The sequence below is a fragment of the Apteryx mantelli genome, chromosome 12 (genome assembly GCF_036417845.1).
Source record: "Apteryx mantelli isolate bAptMan1 chromosome 12, bAptMan1.hap1, whole genome shotgun sequence".
Taxonomy (NCBI): Eukaryota; Metazoa; Chordata; class Aves; order Apterygiformes; family Apterygidae; genus Apteryx; species Apteryx mantelli.
In genome coordinates this window covers 4420695-4442147 of record NC_089989.1, presented here as the reverse complement: position 1 = coordinate 4442147, position 21453 = coordinate 4420695, and the positions used below count along the sequence as shown (strand labels likewise).

Here is a 21453-nt window from a genome sequence, read left to right as displayed (position 1 = left end):
AAATACTCTAAAGAATATTTCTAAAACTGTAGCAAGTACTTTGACAATATCTTGATATCTTTGACAATATAAATACATAAGTAATATTAGTAAGTTTTCCTTACCTCTCTAAGATGTATATTTTCCTTCTCCTTCTGGTCTAAAATCACTTCTAAATGATTAACCTGAGATTCAGCCTCTGCCATCCTTCGAGTTCTCTCATTGTCATCTTCCATTCCTTTGGATGGTAAACCTTTACTTTGCAACATTTCCAAAAGCTTTTTTATTGATTCATCTCTAGCATTTAGCGTTTGCTTTTGTGTTTCAATCCTCAACTCCATTTCTTCCAGAGTTTTTCTCAAGAGGAAGAGTTCTTTAGCCTGTCTATCATGTTCTGCTTGAAGCCTTCGAAAATTCTCCTCCGTGAGCTCAATGGTAAAATGCTCAGCTCCTCGGTTTCCACTTTCTTGCTGGAGAAGATGGTTAAGGTCTCTCTGGGTTCTAAGCTCATCCTGAAGTGCCTGGATTGTCATTTGCAGATGCTGCAATAAAAAAGAAAAGAGGATCCGAATGTAGGATTTGTCTTTGATTAAACTTTTGGTTTTTACTTTTACAAAAGTTCATTAGAATCAATGATGAAAGTATACCACATGACCTTATAAAATAGCAAATGCGTGTGACAAAATATCTGTAATGATGTTTTTCAAGTGCTTCTAGAAAATATAAACAAATGAAAGCGAACACACACAAAATAGTGTCGGTTACAGATAAAATTAAAAGTAAAGAAAGGCAAACCAACAAACCCAAACACTAGGCAGTAACACATCCATTAGTACACTCAATATGTGTCTATGAAGCTGAAAGACTCAGTATTCCATGTTTTCTAAATTACTTCATAGACTAAAAGGTAATTCTGCCCTACATGGTGCTCAACAGTACTGTTGGTTTATAAAGTTAATCAAAGCACTCACTGTAATTGAAAGGGGGGAGGGAGGTTGGTTTTTGGGGGGAGGTGGGTAACTAAAGCTATGAATACGTTTAGTAAACAGGATTACTGTATCTCTAACAAGCAAACAAAAATACACAATGAGCAATACTGGATTTCAAAAAAGAAATTGACTGCAAATAGCGGACAAACCTTTGTTCTCCTGGCATCCAAAAACTGAACAGCATGGTAAATGAAAAAATGAAGCAAAAAATCAACATAAATAAAGGTCAGATGCAAGCAAAGGAGATTTAACAGAAAGAGCTGAATTCAACAAAAAGTGCTCTCAACAGAAAAAAGCAGTCTTATTGCGTTATACAATACAGCACCAACTTCACAGTACTCAGATATATAAACCTAAACTTATGACAGACTCTACTCAATAGATACAACAAAGAAAAGAGTTTCAAAAGTAATAAACCTGACAGTAAATAATAATAATATTCCTATTTCATCTTATTGTTCTTTTAGACTTGAAGGTTTTTCAAAACACTGTAACTGGTGTTAAAATATGCACAGAGATCCTTCTCTGTTCATGAGAGAAATCTTGCACTCCCTATTCAACACAATCAAAAAGCATTTTTCCCATTTAAAGGTTGGAACCTAAATAATAATTCTAAATTACTATGATTAATAGTGTTCATTTCAGATTATATTTTTATTTGAAGATTAATTTTACTTCTAGTTTTCTCTCTATTCACTACAGTCTACACAGCATACTGAATTTAACAGAAATATGAACTCCTAAATAGCCTCATGGTCCAAATCAGAAGACCTTTAGTTGCCGGAATTCTGTCAGTATGATTTAGATGACTTAAACGCATGGCACCACTTTGTATTAATGAATATTCTGCAACACCACACTCAAGAGAACCCTTAGGATTCCTTAATTCATTTGATATTACCTTCATGTTTAGCATAATTATACCTGAAGTTGTCAGTTTGTAACAATAAGCTAAATTTCAACTGAATGAAAAATGCAAAACCCTAAAAAAAAAAATTTTTTTAATCATGTATTTTATCAGTTATTGCAAAATGAAAAAAAGTATTGTCAGTGGTGGAATGCTGTACAGTTGGATACCTCGAATCTGTTGTATCACTAAATGGCACTGTTTTAAGAAATGGATGGAGCTTAATTATCAATATTTGCAACTTCTTAGGTGCGTATTCAGTTAATGGCTTACAAATGTAAGTTACTCCTTTTCAGTAATGATTATTAAGAAATTAGACTATTAAGAGATAAAATTTTGTAACTTAAAATGCAAGATATCAGGCTTACTTCATATTCTCACAGCCCTATTTTTATTTATCAGTAATTCTTATCTTTTCTTAAAATCCCATCATCTTTTTAGTTACTTGTATAAACTTAAATGCTCCAAATAAACTTAACTTCAAAACTACTCTATACATAGCAATGTTCCACTTTAAATCTACTAACATACTGAGTATTTATGACCACAAAAATGACATTTTTAGTACAGGAATTTAGTGCATAAATACAAACCAAATTTTCAAAGAATACAGAAATAATACTGAATGATTATCACAAATAAGCAAATCAACACAACACAAAAAGGCAATGACAAGGACAGACACACACTGCAAAGTAAACAGAACCAAAATCATAGTAGCACTTTTTTTTTTTTTTTTAAGAATTTTTCACTGTATTAAGTTATAATTCAGACATTTTGTAGATAACAATAACCAGTCAACACAGTGATTATGCAATGACTCTAAACTAAACGACATTTTGCTTTAGAGCATACAGACTTTCTGATATAATTCTTGGGCAGTTTTTTAAACAATGAAAGTTGAATAGGAATAGATGCTTAAAACTTTTGCATTAAAAACAGTTTCTATTAGAAAAATAATCAGTCCTTGCAAAAGAGACTGCAAGATTCCTTTCTATGACAACAAAATATTGTTTTCCTTCATTATTTCACCTAGCTTTAGAATAGAAATATGGTTGACGTTTTGGTGAAAGAAAGCTAAAAAGAAAAGGAAAAAGAAATGAGAAACCACTTTCCCATTACATTGTTCACTACATGAATATTGAGACGAAAAAAGCAATGAGGCAGGTAAAAGTAACAATTCACTTGAAAAGTAAATTCCCAAGTGAAAAATATCACAGAAACCTCAGAGAATACATTGGAATATCTCCATTTGCACCTTTGAGTACATTTTAGTTTAGCTGATGATGTTCTGGGCTATTTTAAAGTTATCCTTATGCAGACTATTTTTAAAAAAATCTGAACACAAGTCCATAGAACGATGACTACTGACTCCCTGAGTTTTGGGCGAGGCTGTTGGTGGACAGGAACCAATCTGTGTGCATAGAGCTTATGTTAGCAGCTGGGCTTAGCTGAATATTCTAGGATACTTGTAAGGAATTCCAACATTTTTTCAACAAAACTTTCGCTATATAGCATACGTATTTCCAATATAGATGAACAAGATGTTATTGAAAACCTGTTTGAGAACCTGTTTGAGTTTTTATTGATGTGAAAACTTGAAAGCAGTATTTATCCTTTTAAGAACGTTAAGAACTGCTCATGTATGTACGTGGCTAGTACTCTTCTTTTAAGCCAAAGAGATTGTTAGCCCTTAAATACATCATATTAGTATGATTCTCCATCCTAGCTCAGAGTTCTAGTATTTGGACTTTCTTCTATATGGAATCCTCCTAATGTACCTGTCAACTACAGCTTCAGGAATTATACTTGAATAAACACTCAGAAATCCAAAGCTGCCCTTATTTGTGCCACTAAATAGCCTCAGTTTCCAGGGTACCTTATATATTTTGCAACTTTTTGCAAGGAAGAAACATTGAACTGGGAGAGGAGTTTACATCGAGTAACAGTCACACTAATAATATAGCCATGGTTTATCCCTGAAGTTTGGCAGAGAAACTGCAAATCATACCAGATGGAAACAATCCATCCTGCCTGCCTATCTTCAAATATTTTGAATATCTTTCCCCCCCCACAACACATACTTTCCTTTCTTCCGTCAGTAGAAATGAGACTTCCCCACCAAGCACTCATGTAAACTTTGATACTTTAAAACCACAAGAACAAAATATGCATGGCATACGTAATTATTCCAAATCTATAACTATCAGCTACTTTTTATATATCTACCTTAAAAACATGATTTAGTTAATAGTTTGAAGAAAGCCTTACCACATCAGTAAGGGAAAAAACAAGAGTTAATGAGTCAAGCAATAAAAATACTAACCTTAGATCTCTTCTATAAGCACTTCTAAAAGCTGTCTTGTGAAACAATCATAACTAGCAGACTCAAACTCGCTTTCAAATAAACTGCAAAATTTCATGAATAAAAATTTATTGCTGCTGCATAGTAGAAAAAAAATCTTCAATTTTTTGTCTGTTTCAGTGGCCTGAATGGTAAGGGATTTTTTTCAGAAGCATTTTAGGAACTCAATATTTATTTTTTAAAACAAGTTTCTATGATGAATCCATGGAGCAGGATTTTTCTGCTCAGATTTTTCTTTTTGGTTGTTGTTTCTTGGTTTTGTTTTGTTTTGCTTTGTTTTTCCCAGCTTCTGTCAGAACACAATTATGCAGGAGACTAGCAGCTTCCATTTACAAAAAGACATTTTTAGTCCTGAAGGCTTCAAATGTAACCATGACAGTGTTGTAAATATGATGAAAATTCAAAAGCCAAAAGCAAATAAAAAATAGCACACACAAAATTTTTCATTCAACATTATATTTTAGGGGAACAGCTCTGCATTTTTATCACTCTGGACTAGGAATCATAATACTGACCATTCCGTCTTATTATGGAAGGAAGTCTTGGTCAGAGGTTACTGAAAATTTTCAGATGAATAATTTTGGAAAGAATAGATTTGTGTTAAAACTACTCATAAATTTGCAAGCTTGGCAAACAACTTCTTTCTTGAAATTTTTTAAGATTTTGACAACTTTTCATTCCCTTTTTCAAACTAAGTATTTTAAACACTTTCACACTATTTTTAAATAAAATGTCTTTTTTGTAAATTGATTAGAATTTTTCTAAACTAAATGCTTCCTTTTAATCCAAAAAATTTAATTCAATATGAAACAGAATCTTTTCAGCTATTTAGGTTAATTTAAAAAATTTTTCTTTTCTTCACTCCATCATGGGTCATCACAAGGAAAATTTTTTTTAAATCAGTTTCAGTTTGGTCTCCACATCAGCTTTCATCTAGCTTCAGTCTAATGGCGCTTATTTGAAGAATGAAGCTCAGACTTCTGTGCATTTTTCAAAAGAATGGTTGCCTGAAATAACATGTATACAAAACTTGAGGAAAGTTCTCATACTTTGCATAAGCTTTGTAAATTAAGTCTTTTACATTTCAAAATTGTTTCACTGCTAAGTAACAGAAATATTCAACAACTACCAGTAATCTAGAATTTTCTTCTCCAATCTGAATAATGGTTTAAGATAGATGCTCTTAATGTTAAATTAGACAGTACTTATTACTTGATGCTAAAAATAGTATTTATAAATAAACATGTTTTTCAGATGTCAAGCTGTCTCTGTACATCAAATGTCAACATTGAGAAGACTTTAGCTAGGCAAAGAAAAATACATTTGTAAAATATTTAAAAAGATTTGAGACAAAAGTAAAAGCAAACTTAACATTCGAATTGCTAACATTAAACACCTCTAAACATTAATTGTAATTATTATAGATCAGAAATCACCAAATCTGATAGGTAAAGACAGTCACAACTTTCCTTTCTATCCTGTAGCAATCAGTATAACCCTCAGGTACTACTCGTAACAGTATTTCTAACTGGCTGCATCTCCTTAATGACATAAAAAAGAGAGACTACTCTTTTTTCTGTAGTAACAGTTTTGTGAGAATAGGACTGTTAAAACATAGTCTCAACTGCAGCAGACTTCTGCTACTTTGACATAGGAGAATCCATTTTTGCATAGTTTCAAGACTTACAATCCTCTTTGAATATGATGGACCAGATTTAGACTTGTACTGGCACAGATTTTTCCTGTCTGCAGCTAGCTAAGAAAAGGAAAGAACAAATGTTGTGAGGGTGGAAAAGAAATTGTATAATTAATTGCACTGGGCGAGGAATGTGGGAGTGCTGTGAATATCTGTCACTCTGCTGTCATTACATACATATAGAACTTTGTGGGATTAAAAAAAACTCTTAAGAGTTATCATGCTTTTCATAATTTCTATTAAAAAGAGACTTGCTGACCAGAACTTACAAAATGATTTCCATGCTTATTTCTTGGTAATACATAAATAGTTCTCCCAGAACAGGCAAGGCCTTTGCATGCTTTCTCTATAGCCTGTCTCCAAGAGGCAGTCCATGAAACTGCACAGGGGGTTCCCGTTAATCTTTTTCCGAATTAAGCACAGTGCAGGTTTTCAAAATTTTCCCCCATAATTTGAAACAAAACTACAAAGCATATCAAAGGAAAGAGGAATTAATGGTCATTCCCTGATTCCAACTTGTGTTTTATAGCGGGAAGTTTCTATGATCTAAGCCAAGTAGCTACAGGTCCAAAGGAATTGCCTACAGAGAAATGTCCTGCTACAGTCTGTTTTGGCCCAGATCACACAAGCACTTTCAGAACATCCCAAAGCTTAGATACGTATGTGGTGAACAGTGGAGGAAAAGGAAATGACAACTGATTTAAGATTGTTAGTTCATCCACAGAAGTACACAGCTTCTCCTGCCTTGCCTCATTACCCAGTCACTGAAAGGACAGAACATGCTGAAGAATCCAGTCTACTGTCTTGTAAAAGAAATGTCTATTACTAAGTCAGAAGGAAAAGACAAACCTTGTGTAAGTTCAAGAAAGAATGAAATCATAGCTAGGGCTGTCTTGATTGGGAAAGCCAACCTGAAGAATTTGGTGGCAGAAATGAAATGGTCTTACGTTATCATCAGGTGATGAAATTAGAATAAAATACACCATATATGATTTGCTGCTAGACTACTGTAGTGATAATCTGTAACAACCTTATTTCTCAGGCAGGAATCACTCAACTTTGGGCACCAATGCTGGTGAGGGATTCAGAATATGTTCTCTGATAGTTTTTCCTCTAAATGATTCAGCCCAGCCCTGTGGGTAAAGAAGGTAATGGGAAGATCATCTGTTAGAGGTAAAACAGCTATTTCTGTAGCCGTTCAAGATGATTTCATTATTCCAGTGCTTCATCCAAAGAGTACTGTAACCTTATCAGACTTTGGGGGGGTTTTCCCTCCACCCCACCTAATGTCTTATCAATCCCCTCCCCCACTCCCTGCTGTCTTTTTATCAACTTTTAGCTCCTATCTCTCAAACTGTTCCATGTTTAGCTCCTGACTTTTTTCTTTATCAATCCTAATAAAAGGAACAAACGTATTAGCTTTATCTTCTGGGACAGTCTTACCTGGCTTTACGATGACACAGAAGTGACAGTCTCCTTAAGCTCAATGCCAGAACTACCATATAGTGTGATGGTCAAAGAGTCTGACAAACTGAAAACCAGCTGACAGTAAAACCTGCAAACTAATCAGAGGGAACAGGCAGGAGTCCTGGAAACAGAGCAGGTCTAGGCATATCTGCACCCTGAAACGTGGGATGTAGCTGAACCACCTCACACCAGGGAGGTGGCAGTGTGGGACCTCACAGGAGCACATCATGATGGTTTCATGCCAAAGACTTCCAGAACAGCTGGATTTCAAACCAAACTGAAGATTTCATTCAACTCTTCACTTTTTATTATTATTATTATTGCACACAAAAATGACAAGAGCTTTTGTCAGACTTTTATGATCTGTTACAGCCTTTGAAAAGGCATGGTTTAACTTTCTACTTTGAACTATGGATGATTTTTAAGCAGTCTCTGCAGCTAACTATTTTGACGGTATGAAGTATCATTAAAGGAGTCTTGCATGATCACATTATTTCTTTGGTGCATGCAATGAAATGGAATAAAATGCACTAACTACAATGCTCTGTGTCTTAGGACAAAGGAAAACAGGATCTGCAGGTCTGGATCAGTTCCAGCCTCTGGCAGCAGTAAATAGGTAGTGGTACAGAAGAAGGTGTGTGTGTGGGGGGGGAATCTTATTACATAGCTGTATACAGTACACTTGCACTACACTTGTAACTGAAGATCTTACATCCTAAAACATCCTAAAAGCATGGAGTCTGATTCCCTTCATCTTAGTCAACATAACAGCAAATCATACTATTGACTATTCTCTCATTTTTTTAAATCAAGCTATATTACTTATTCTATAATTTGTCAGTGCTTCAATCTCATTCTTCACCATATGAACCTCCATTATTGGAGGATGACAAATTACTTAAAGTTTTCTTATGAACAGCTTCCAAACCAAGTTTTATGTTAAATTTAGTTATATTACTGATACAAGTATCAATATTAAACTTACAAATATTTATAGCTTATCATCATTAAAGACAGAAACATGCAAATCATTAGTTTCTCTGGTAAGAGAGAAAAAAAAAAGGGGGGGGGGAATCAGAAGTCTTTTCCTCATCAGTACAAATTAACAAATGGATTCCTCCATGCATTTGCTCATCTGCCTAATGTAATTTAAAAATCAGGCATCCAAATAACAACACTCTTAGGATCTGTTGACGAGAATTTTGCTCGAATGAAACACCACTGACAAGAACAGAGGTGAGAGGAGAAGAAGATATAATTGGTGAGAAATCATAGAAGATTCAGGCCACACACAAAATACATTTACAGTGTCATCAGAAATTCTAGAGGTGTGACAGATGTGGGACCACCTCTGCACAACACAGCTGGCTGGTAGAACTCTGTATTCGAAAAGGCAGAAATCTTGTTTACTAGCTTCCTTACAAGATGCTTTCAAATTTTGTGCCTTGTCAAATTCTGTAAAGCTTGCCCTTAATGCAGTGTTTTGCAAGCTAAACGAGGAATCTTGTCATCTACATTATACATCTGCATTTCTCAGTTCAGATATTATATTTAATCTGCCCTGAACTATCAGACTTCATGACCGTTCAGTCAAGTTATCTGGGTCATCTCCCACAAATATTTTGGTAAATATCAAGTAAGAGTGGAAATGCAAAGTATCGCCTAAAACTTGAGCTCATCACACAAAAATGCATCTCCATTTATACCTGAGGGTAACTGTAGGCTAAACCATTTTAGTATTATAAGTTTCATAGTGGTTTTGTACTTAAGTCTTACAATCCATAAACATATTTCTTTCCTCTTTCGCTGATTTTGCTATGGGCTGATAGATGTCTTTTTCCATTTATTTCCTTTGCTTTGCTGTTTGCCCTTAGTAGGCCTCCTTTCACAGACATAGTTTGTCATTCTGTCAAAAAGCATTTCTTCATAACACATATTTACTGTACTGCAATCCATCTCTAAAGCACAAATGACTATTAGTTAATTTGGAGTATTTGGGGGTAGAAAAACTAACCATATAAGGCAGAAACAGCTCTCTGCAATCCTTTCCTTCTTTCTTCCACTACATTTCTCCAGCATAGCCAATTCTTTCTGTGGTGAGTGATCTCATTTCAGGTTTTTCAAATTCACCTTACCTCTAAAATCCAATACTTTCATTTTTATTTTTTTCCTGAAGAAGGCTAGCTGAATACTATTTGTTGAATAATTTATTCAATGGAGGATTGCTAATATTTATCAAATATTTCAATCACGTTTAACCAAATGCAGAGCACAGTCTTATCTCTGCAGAGATATAGTACTTTTTACCTCAATCTGCACTTACCAGTGGGAATTCAGTTGTGTTGTACCTTGCACAAAGGAGTCAGTATTTCAAAGGCAAAAGTTTTGTACAACCTTCTGCATCAATCCCATTATCCTAGAAAAGGGATGCAAAAACCTATGTGTTTCCTCTTACTGATTTAAAAAGGAAAAACAAACAAAAAATCAGTCTAATACTCATGGGCCAGATCTTGCAGCCTCTAATCACAAAAGCCAGAAGGCCAAGAGAAAGAGACCTTTAGAAATGTAGGAAGTCAAACAAAGCCTCAAGAGGAGGCTGCAAAGATGTGTTCACAAAAATGCCTGCATCGAGTCCATGAATTACTAAAAAGAATTTTATTAAAACATGTATATCATCATCAGTATTGTAACAAAATGCAAGGTTTTTAAAGGTATTTAAAGGATCCTTATTAGTACTATTACAACTTTAAAACAGTTCAATTATGCTGTTATGACTGGCCTCCTTTTTTCTCCCCTTCCTTTTGGAAAAATGCTGATTTATTTTTAGGGCTGATCAATGCCAGATTCGACAAATAATATTTAAATTGACTGAAAATCATCTGTAGTACAGATCTAGCTCAAGATTACTTATTACAAATTTCAAGGAAGAAGAAACAAAATATATTTAAGAAAAAGCTCAAAAATTAAGGTTAGTTTAAAAGAGAAGCAGAAAATATCCAGCTGTAACAGTAGCTACCCAAGTAAAAAAAAATACAAGTTGTAGAGTCCTTGAATAGTGCAGTTAAGTATTAGGCATTCATATTTTAAAATTATTCCCAGATAAAGAAGCTACATATTGTGAGAAAGTCTCCTACTTCTGCAGTTTCTCTGATGATGTCGTCTTAACAGACAAAATCATTTCTTTTCTCTTCTGGGACTAAAGCATTTTATTGTTCTCTAAGAAAGCTTCTTAGCCTATTTAGGACGTCAACCTTTACCACCACCAACACACACACCCACACACTTTCTCACATGGCCCAGAGCTACACAACCAATCCTTTTGGTTGCACTCTGACTGGTTTACCAAAGATGAGAAGAATCTCAATCCTAAACTACTCCCAGGAGCAATTGCAATCACAGATCAGAATCCCCAGAGCTTCACTTCAGCACAGCAGAAGTCTAAGAAAGCGCAAAGGCACTCAAGCCCATTTCCAAAGAACATGGAAAGTTCACACACACCCCAATGGTAACGAAGACATTTAGATGAAAACAAGAAAAACCCTCAACCTTTTGGTCAAAGGGAAAATAAGTTTGCAGTTCTGCTGAGGCACTGACTAGCACTTCTGGAAGTCCTTCTGAAAGCCTTTCCTAAGAGGAAATACTTTTAAATGGGATTGCCTTCTTCTCTGCTTTTCCTATCAAAAATGATTTCACTCAATATTGTGGACATACCTGTGAAATAAGAGCTGTCTGCTTTCAGATGGTACCAGTTTGCAATAAGTGCCAAGTATTTTCAATATATTTTGTTTGGAGAAGATACTTGAGGACACATTTACACTTCAAGTTCTACAAACAAAACATTGCACTGCACGTTTAGGACTGAAATTTTGTTTCCTTTTTATTTTAAACAAAACATGGAGGAAAATAACAGAAAAAAAATAATTTTCTCCCTGATTTTTAGCAGGTTCAACTTTTCCTGAACGAATTCTTCCAATGAAGTGATGTTTAATGTCAAGGTTTTTGTTAAATAGCAATATATTCCTCTTTTGTTATATTATTAGTGCATTATGATTTATTTAATGCCTAGAACATGAAAAATGTCATACGCAGAGTACTTCAGCTAATCACATGGAATTTGGCAAACAGATAAAATTTTAACACACCTATTATGCTGAAAAGTGCATAAGGGCTCATTAATGTTTATAAGCAGTCAGCATCTCTGCTTTCTCTCATGTAAAAGGCAAAACAAACCTATTTTTTCTACCAGCAAGATCAAACACGTGTTGCCTTAATGCTTTTAATTATGTCCAGTCTATTTCATGTCTCCCATTCAAAGTCACTACTAAAATTATTCTCATTATCCTTTAAAGCAAGTTCTTTCTAACGCTTCCATTTTAACATTTCCACCTAACAAAACAAGCAGTACACTTTTGTGGTATTTTACTACTTTATAGTGTTAGACATTAATCAGTTCTCATCTGTGGGCCTTTGAACAAGCCCGAGGCATGCAGTCATTCTCAGAAATGCTCTCTTTGCCTTGACCTGCTGCTTAAATAGAGAATTTGTTTTAAGTCAATCACTGCATGCAAATGTAATACTAAATATTTTAGATTGCCAACAATTAGGACTTCTTCCAAAGTGTTCAGTAACTTCTAACAAATTATTTGAGAAAGGTGATGCAAGTCTCAGAAAAAAATCTTTTTGGCAATATATATTGACTGTACATTAAAGATACATTCATACTAATGTCTGTAAAGATATATACATTACTACTCCATCACAAAAATATCACAGGAAAACACTTAGAACAAACAACAAGAATGGCCATCCGGAATACTGTTGAATTAAGGCCATGTAAAATTCAGCATGTTAATGGCAAACAGCAGATTCAACTGTTCGATGGAATTCCTATTTAAGCCTTCTGAAATACTAACAGGTAAATAAATAACTGACACCAAGTGATCAAACATTCACAGAATTTTTAAGGAATATTGGTATTTCAAATAGTTCTGGCTACCTTTTCTATAAGCAAAAAAAAAGTCTCACATAGAATGAGCTAACGTTTTTCATGGTTGCCATTAAAATTTAAATTCCTCAGAGCCTGAGGAATTTAACACAAGCTTAAGTTCCTCCCTTTGCCTAGCACTCCTCTAGTTCTTCACTTGTCCATGATGACAGGGCTCAAGTTCTACATAGTCTGATGTCATGAACTTCCCGCGATTTTGAACACTCTGCAATAGCTCAGAGTGGGGAAATGTTTCACTGCTTTCAACCATTCCACCTTAAAGTAAATCCCATGGACCAGCAGCAGAACGAACACCGTCCTGTTACATTTCAGCATAGATTAGTGATCTAATGGAGTGCGATTTTCTTCCTCAGAAAAGCTCTACATTGGAAGATGAAGATACATACTTTGCTAGGGCACACCGTAACTGTATTTTATATAGTTGTAGAATGCTGTAGATCAACATTCCTAATTTCTGTTCTGGGACTTGAGAAGAAATTATGTTAGCAATAATCATGGTGGTGCCAGAACGGAAAGCCAAAAATATATACTGCAAGTATTTATTTAAAAGGCAGGACTAAGATTTGGATGTGCCATAGAGAGCTAAATTCTATTCCCATTTCTGTGAGTGAGTACAACTGAAAGGAACCAATTTGAAAGTTTGGGAAATTATACTTGCGTTACTCCTGCTATAACCCATGAGATTATATTCAAGAATAAGGGTTCAAAATAAACAGTTGTACAATATCAGTTAATGGAAAAGAAAAAGTCAAGAATTCCGTCTTCTGACACCCAGCTTTAGAAAACCCTTTCAAGCCAAAAACATTTGGCAAATAAGTAATTTCCCTTCACTTGTTGGCCAGTAGAGTACGTCTTCCAGCTTGCCGATTCACTCAAAATAAGAACAGAGCAAAAACTATGGATGCTAAAATGGTCTAATAATTTCTCAAAAAACTGGGGTTTAGCCACATAAGAGGGATACTTTTTCAGATACAGTCAAGAAAGCACTTACAAAAAGAGACTACTGAGGGTAAACAAGGTCACTGAAGAACCTGTGGTACTTGAACTTCAGTTCTTCTTTTTATTTGCTTGATCTTTTCCTAGAAAGCTGAGGGGCTTAAGGCAGAATGCTCATTATAACATTTGAAAAAAATATAAAAACAGAATCTTTTCCCTAGATAAAATCATATGAACTGGACTCCCTTCATCTATTTTGTTGTCTGGCTCCAAAGAAATAAACATTTCATCTCTTCCATTAAAAGCAAAACCAAAAAGTACAACCTACAGACAGGAATTTCTGTGGAATACCACAGGTTCTACTGCAGCCATTGAAGAAAAAGACTGCAAAGAGAAAAATATTAAGTGTCTAAAATAGTTTTTCCAACAATAAGATCATATCTAAACACAGCCTGAAACATATAGATCGTTGCCACTGTAGTAGCAATAGACAAAACACTGTGAATGATACCTAAAATACATTAGAAATACTCATGGAATAATTTCCTTAACATACAGCATTTGTTTTTGTGATGAGTTTGTTTTCTGGGTAACCTTAATATGTCACACACTAAGTTAATATCTTACATATGATATTTAAAAAACAATACAGAGAAATGTAAAAGCCTGATATAGCATGTCAATTCCTTGAAAAAAAGATTCCAGTGATTATTTTATGCTACATTGGAAGACAGAATCTAAAAGATAGAGTAAGGCATGGGAAAGCTTAAAGACTAGAGAGAACCCCAACACCACACTGCAAAAAAACATTTTTAATTTATATATGAAATGCATGCTTTAAGTTGCTGTATGGAAAATCTTCATTGATATAAAAGACAAACACACCACTGAAAGCCATAGGAGCAGGGAACCTTAAAATCCTGCATGACCTTCTTATCCTTTCTACCCTGTGATTGTAAAACTTTTTAACTATATCCTTTTAATGCAACTATTAGAAAAATCATTTGAATATATGTTATTCACATGACAATTTCAAGCACAGCTTCTTGTAAGCCAGGGAAAAAAAAAGTGATAAGTCAGGCTCCAATTTCAACTTCTCCCTACTATATTTTATCAGACAAAGTACATATGAGAGCAGTCTTCAGCCTCCAAATTTTATTTTTCTCTACTGAAACCAGGAATAGTGCTGCAAGTTGATTAACCATAATACATAATCATTTCCCTTTGAAACAATTTGAAAAGGAGCTTTAGAACTGTATGTTCTGCCACAGTTAGGAAATAAAAATCAATATACAGCGATTTCAGTAGCTCTAATCAAAACAGTCTTTAGTCAGATCCAACCGAGAAAAATGAGGCATCACAAAGCAACAAGACCATCTGGAAAGACATTTCATCCTGAGTTAATGAAGTAGTACAGATCAGCAGGAAAAAGGCAACATTAAAGACACAACGTTTTAGACTCAACAAGTCCACACAGTAAGCAACAATATGCTTTCAGAAGTTGAAAAGCTCTGATTTCACAATAAACTTTGTTAAACCTGTCAGATTTACCTAGTGTCTTCTTGTTTATGGCTTAAATGAATCCAGTACGTTCAGCAATAAAAAACCCCTGCAATTATGAAGTTTTCCCACAAGATGGCACTAAATCCACATCCTGCAGAAAACTTTTAACAGGCATTGAAAAAACTTGAAGAAACTATGGTCATATTCCTAAAATATACCATTAAGGAAAGTTGCAATAAATTTATTTGCATTATTCTTACATAAGGTTAAGTATGGAAGATTAAAATTAACAGCCAACACCAGGTCTTTTTTTGAAGCAAATTTCCCCTTATAATTCAAAGATTTGGGAGGGTGCCTTCTGGTGGCATTTTACATATTTATTTATTTATATATATTTACATAAAAAAGTTTTGAGAGAGCGAGAAAGAGATATTATACATACACACACACAAACACACTCCAAACATCTCTTCCTCAATGTATTTATAAATGAGCTGAAGTATCTGCAGAAACTGAAAACCCATCCTGCAGTCTGAAACTGGATTGCCTTGCAAAGGATAATCATTTAAAAGCAAACAAATATGAGATGTGACTGAAATTAAATATCAAAATACCTTCTATTTTGGAATGCCTCAAATGCATAGACAAGTGTCCTCTCTAGAATTACATAAATCAACACCAGTGGATTACTAAACTACAGTATTGTCCAAATTCAAATCAAAACATTCCTAGTCTTGTCACTTTGCTTTGCAATCACTTTGCTTTAATTTTTAAGTTTAAAACCATAACTCACAGGCTAGCCTATCATCACTAATCAAAAGTAACCACTATTTTTTTTGAAAATTATGCATAAGGTTATAGTGGAAAAAAGCTTTTTTCTCCCCATGGAAGTTTTTCAAAACCTGTTAAAAATAAATCAGTGGTCAGCACTTACCCAGTTAAACTTGGCTCTTTATTCCAAAATCATGACCCAGAAGAATCGTATTTGCGAGCCAGAAGTTCTTTCGCTCCCCTAGTTGCGCTAATGCTGGCCAGCCAACGCTGAATAAGATCAGAGAGCTTTCACTGCGAACATTCGTCTGCTCAGACCTAGATCAAGATACATGTTCTTTTCATCTACCTCACCAAAGGGATGGTAGCGAATTGAGGTCGCTGCCACTCTCATTTGAACTTGAGCCAACGACCCAGAGGCGCTTTAAGCCCTCAAGCCATACAGTTGTTTAAGGAATATGTTCAAGGACTAGCACCACTGCATTTCCTCTCCGGCCTCCTCAGTTCCTTAGAGGAAAAGAGAGGGGAGGAGGTTCTTATGCTCTTTTAGTATTCTACATACACTGCACATATAGATATGCAAGTCTTCTAAACTCCCCAGAAAAAAAATTACCAGTTTTCAGCTACATTCGTTCTTAAGAAACAGTGACAAAAAAATAGTAAAGCCACATACATGAAAGAATGGTTAAATGTCCGTAAGTGTTCTCCTCGCCACTGTTCAACATACAGCACTGCACAAAATACATGCCTAATTAAATGTCAATTAAGTGTGTATTTGGGAATTTAAATTTTAAGTACAACTGAATTATGTTATTTAAACATGGCTATAAAAGGCTGTTGTATATTTTCATAATAAAAATATATCATATCAATGCTATGATTTTGAAACTAACCCACAAAATCAAGAAAATTCACAGCTAAGACTAAAACTCCAATATTAAACCCCTACAGGGAGCCATCGGAACATAGTAATATTAAATTTAAAACTACTAGAAGGTTCTTTTACAGCTGTGATTATTTTCCCTTTCCTTCTTGGTATGTTGGTGGGTTCTTTTTCCACAAACACACAGCATAATCTTAATTACTACAGTGCTGAAATAGTAGCGCATTTAGGTCGGTCTACTATTTAACACTGGTTCAACCTCATGAAGTGCCTGGAAGCCTCGAGGGAGCCTCTCAGTGCCGGCTGCATGTAAATAAACAGATACTAAGGGTCATTTGAGGCCAACTGCATTCCACCGTACTGAATTTTAAATTGTTAGCACTCTTTTCTTTGCCGCCCACAGTCTACTGTATCATCTGTGTTTCTTTTTTCTCAAAGCTATCTGAAATCAGCAAGTAGGCAGTAAGACTATTCCATCTTTAGAACTATTAAGGGGAAAAGGTGTTATTAAAGCTCTGCTACCACTTTTCAGCTGGACACAAAAAGAAGTGACTGAGACAACAAAAGGTAACAGTGATTTCAGGATCACCTGAATTTTGCCAAATTATCTCCTCTCAACAAAAGTCACATAGGTGAGAAAATGAAGCTCTTCCACCATACCCTACTGATATGAAAAAGTTTTTGTACAGAGACAGAGGAAGTCTCAGAAACAACCACCAGCCTGAGACCCACAGGTTTAGGCAAAAATATCTAAAGACCTTCTCTGTGAGATTCCTGCTGTGTCCTCCAAGCTCTATCTTCAAAAAAACAACGCAAGCTCCACAAGTATACCACACTACTGGTGTCCTTTCAAACACGCCACCCTTCAGATAAGGGCACCTACCCGGACTGTGAGGTGGGCAAGGGGTTTCAAGCTACCTAGGAGTGCAAAAGGCTTATTCAGTTATAACTGCTGGCTTTTTTCCAAATCACATGCTTACACATCTGTTGGCTATATAAGGCAAACCCCTTACAGTTTAAGTACAGATCTGTGATCAGAATGAATAGCCCCCTCAACATATCCTCCTTTAATCCCCAGTTTCTCACTGTGCGACCAGACAGCATTTCTTCTGTACTGTATAAATAGGGGTGACAATACAAACTGATATTCATATCATACAAAACACTCAATGCATCCTGCTCAACTAATACCAATTTCTGTCAATAATGTATGAAAGGCGTGCAGTCAGCTTTTTAAGAAATGATGTAACCTTACATCTTTCTACTTTTTAAATGCACACTCAGATTCATCGTTATACCCTAATCATTTTATCTTACTTTTGAGCAGCACAGAGGAGACAAAGCATACTGACAACAGGACATATTGCCACTGCTTTGCAGTGAACCACCATATACATGTAAAAATATCCCTGTTTGGGGGATTAAAGTCGTACCTTTTTCATGATATAACCTTTAAAAAGGGAAAAGCTCTGAGATTATTAGGTTGAAAGCAAAACATCAAGCAACTTAACAAGATCAGAGAAATAGTCTTCTTTGCTGTACTACACATGCTTTTAACTTCATTTCTCAGGTAGACTTGAGTAACAGCATAAAAATGAACTAAACCTGTATGACTGAATGCAGCTAATCCACCAAGTTCCATTAGAAGAATATTTGATTTAAAGTTTCATGATCCTCCATTATGTTTGCTTTGTGGTTTTGTGAAGATTCGAGTTTTAATATGTGTTTCTGCTATCACCTGTTCAGAGGCTGCACTCACGATTGCTATTCAGAGACAGGTATGCCCACGTAAAATGTTTCTCAAAGAAAAAATAACTGTTTTTCTTTGTTTAAAAGATCACGGTGAGTGTTTTAGTGTTTTCTAAATTCTACGTCACAAAAATTATTATAATTTTTATCCTGACTTTCATAAAAGACTGAAAATCAACTATCAGACTTATAATTCACATGTTGCTGCTGTTATTCATCATCTCTCAAAAGTCAGGCTAAACATAGGTTTCAAATGAAAATATTTTCGGCACCACACTTCACTCATGTTCTTATATCACTTAGCTACAATAAATGAAATTATTCTGATGTCAGACATCATTCAGATGCCACATTAGAATTTTAGAAGAATTATATGGAAAAACATATTTACTTCAGCACAACTGGCTTACATAATAATCTAGCAAAATAAAGGCACTGATGAAAATATAAATGAAAATAATAATAAAAGATAAATTAATTTCTTTATAAAGGTTAAGGGATACATTCTATTCCTGCTCTGGTTGCTGTTTGTTGATCCTCAATTGCAAAACAGTTGCAAATCAAATCACAATTTTTTTTTTTTTAAACTAACTCACTCCGTATCCTATATAGCCATAAAAAGGAACACTGCCACTGAAGGAAGACTGTGGCAAGCAATCTGATATATTAGTCTGATTCCGGTAGTCCAAACTAGGCTTTATGATGTCTTATTTAAGTCCAGCTATGAGCAGTTCTTAACATTCTCACAATAGCTCCAGAAAAGCTGATTCCAAACCCTTCACCTGAAATTTCTACATTGATCAGCAAGAGAATCACTACTCTATACGGTGATAGCAAGCTTCTTGCAACAGAAATAGTATATTCCATCATTCTTGAACAATATCAGATGTGCTGATTGTGCAGAATAATTAATATTTGTAGTATTTCAATCAACTGGGCTACTGCCACAAGTAATCAAAATCCTTCAACAGTTTAAGGCACTGGAGTCACTGACACCCCTGTCAACGCCCCTGATTCCTGGAGCGAATTGCTTTCAAGAAAGAAATGAATTTGTAGTTCTCTAATTTAGGGGCACCCAACCACACTAAAACTCAGAAGAGGTCCTCCTGTGATACATTCTGATGCTGTAGTTATGACTAATAGCAGCAAAGGATTGATCATAGGGGAACTGTGCTCCACCATGCCACGTGCTATAGCTCCTACCATTTCCAGTATGCCTTCTCCTTCCATCTGTCGAGAAGTAAATGCGTTTATGCCACTTTCTAGCAGATGTATACTAATGCAGACCCTCCTTGAGGCACGAATTCTGCACTAGAAATTGCTAGATTAAACCTTTATGCTAGGCAGGGGACCAGAACTTTCTAAAGGAAGTTTTCGACAGGACACAATCTATCCTGAATGAGAACTTGTATCAGTCACTATAAATCAAAAAATAAGACACAAAGAAGCAGCCACCCTATGCAGGTTTATCAGAAGCTCTTTCTGCACAACAGGAAAAAATAAATTACGACCTGTTCTTCAGGAACAAGACCACTTAGCGGTGTGGAACTGTCAGCCAGTGAGGGAGAGGTACAAAAGCAGGACTGCCAGTGCATTCAAAGAAATAGAGGAGAGAATGACTCAGAACGAACGCGTGGTCAGGAACTCAGGAAAGAGAGATGAACAGAAGACACAGAAGTGAGAATAAAAAGGAGTTTAAAAGGTGCTACACTGCCTTTTATCGCGAATAGGAACACTTGTTAGCGTGATGGCAGTGAAAACTGCACTGCGGGCTTTATTTTTTTCCACCTGATCAATTGCTGTAGTGGATACAGAGATGTTAAATGATCACAAAAGGGAACAGAGGAGGTCAGTGACTGTCCTTTTGGCAAGTCTGAAATCACTACCTCAGACAAAACATGATACAATTATACAATGCTTTCCCTTCTTTTCCTGTTTCTATTCCTCTGTATTATCACGTATTTACCTTATTCTATATCTAAACCACAATAAAGATACTGTTTTTAAACTGTAATTTTACTCACAAACATGAGGCCCTGGACTTACTGGCATCTCCAATGGAACACCTATTTCATACTATTTTTTTTTTATATATAATTTTACTCATAAGTCAAAATTCAGTGGAATGATGAACCACTTGCTATCACTTCCAACCAACAACACTTTCAATCTTCCTTAATATTCAAGCCATACCAAAAGCTCCCCACGTGTTCCTTTGTTTTTCCTCTCCCTCTCCAAACTATCTTCTCTCCTCACTGAAATACCCTGAGCAGTTTTCTTGATTATTTGTCAGTCAAATCTCAAGGTCTATCCTTTGTCTGTAACATGCTATTTTAAACTACCTCTCTAATACTCCCAGTCCTCAAGTTCAGACCTGGACATTGAATTTTGTCTACTATGAGAAAACAAAGTCTAGGTCACTTTTACTCTGAAACTTCTACAGAAAAGTGTACGTTAAAAATAACATTCTGCTATGTCTATTGCCAACATCCGTAGTAATATATACTATACTTTTTAGAGAGGACTTTTTTTTGGTAATCAGTCTAGAAGAGCTTATAAAGATCCTGAGCAAGTGCTATTGACATTCAGTGTGAATTAAATAGCTAGGTGTGTTGATGTAAATCATCATTCCATTTTCCTCTTGACTCCAAACTATCCATCACAATGAATACTCACTGACAAAGCAAGTTCTAGGCAGTAAGTCTCAAGCACATTTTATTTTATTGATTACATTAAAAGGTAATAGCTCTCCATTGCAAACACCACACCTTCTCCTTGTATGCACATATATGAAAATCTGGTTTGTGCTAGTAAAATGTAAACATGCATCTGTTTTACTCTCACTCCTTTTCATCTCTCAACCCATAAACTCTTCGAAGCTGTCTATGTTATAATCTGTTCAGATTACTTCTATTTGCATGGAGGGAAATTGAAAGTTATTATTTCAAAGACAAAACAGTAGAAGGACACCCATATAATCCACTGGTCAAAAAAATTCCCTTGAAAAGGGTAACAGGAGATGCTATAATCACCACAGGGCTCTGCTAGTTCTAGCCAGTAGCAGAGAGAAGGAAAATCACCCTTTTAGCGCAAACCAACCTTTTTTTAGCTTTCATACTCACATCAAGTTCACACAGTTTTATTGTCTATGAGCTTACAACTCTTAAATTCATTAGACATTTTTCCTCTTCATAACAATTAAA

At 35.2% G+C, this 21453-nt stretch overlaps 1 protein-coding gene across 1 annotated transcript in view; it reads right to left on the bottom strand.

The window, feature by feature from the left end:
* Positions 1-21453, bottom strand: part of ERC2 (ELKS/RAB6-interacting/CAST family member 2) — a 495023-nt gene that overhangs the window by 429978 nt on the left and 43592 nt on the right. Inside the window, exons 2-3 of the mRNA XM_067303579.1 lie at positions 1118-1141; positions 105-521 (exon numbers count right to left, since the gene is read on the bottom strand). Coding sequence (XP_067159680.1) covers positions 105-521; positions 1118-1141 — 441 coding nt within the window. The remainder of the gene's footprint in view (positions 1-104; positions 522-1117; positions 1142-21453) is intronic.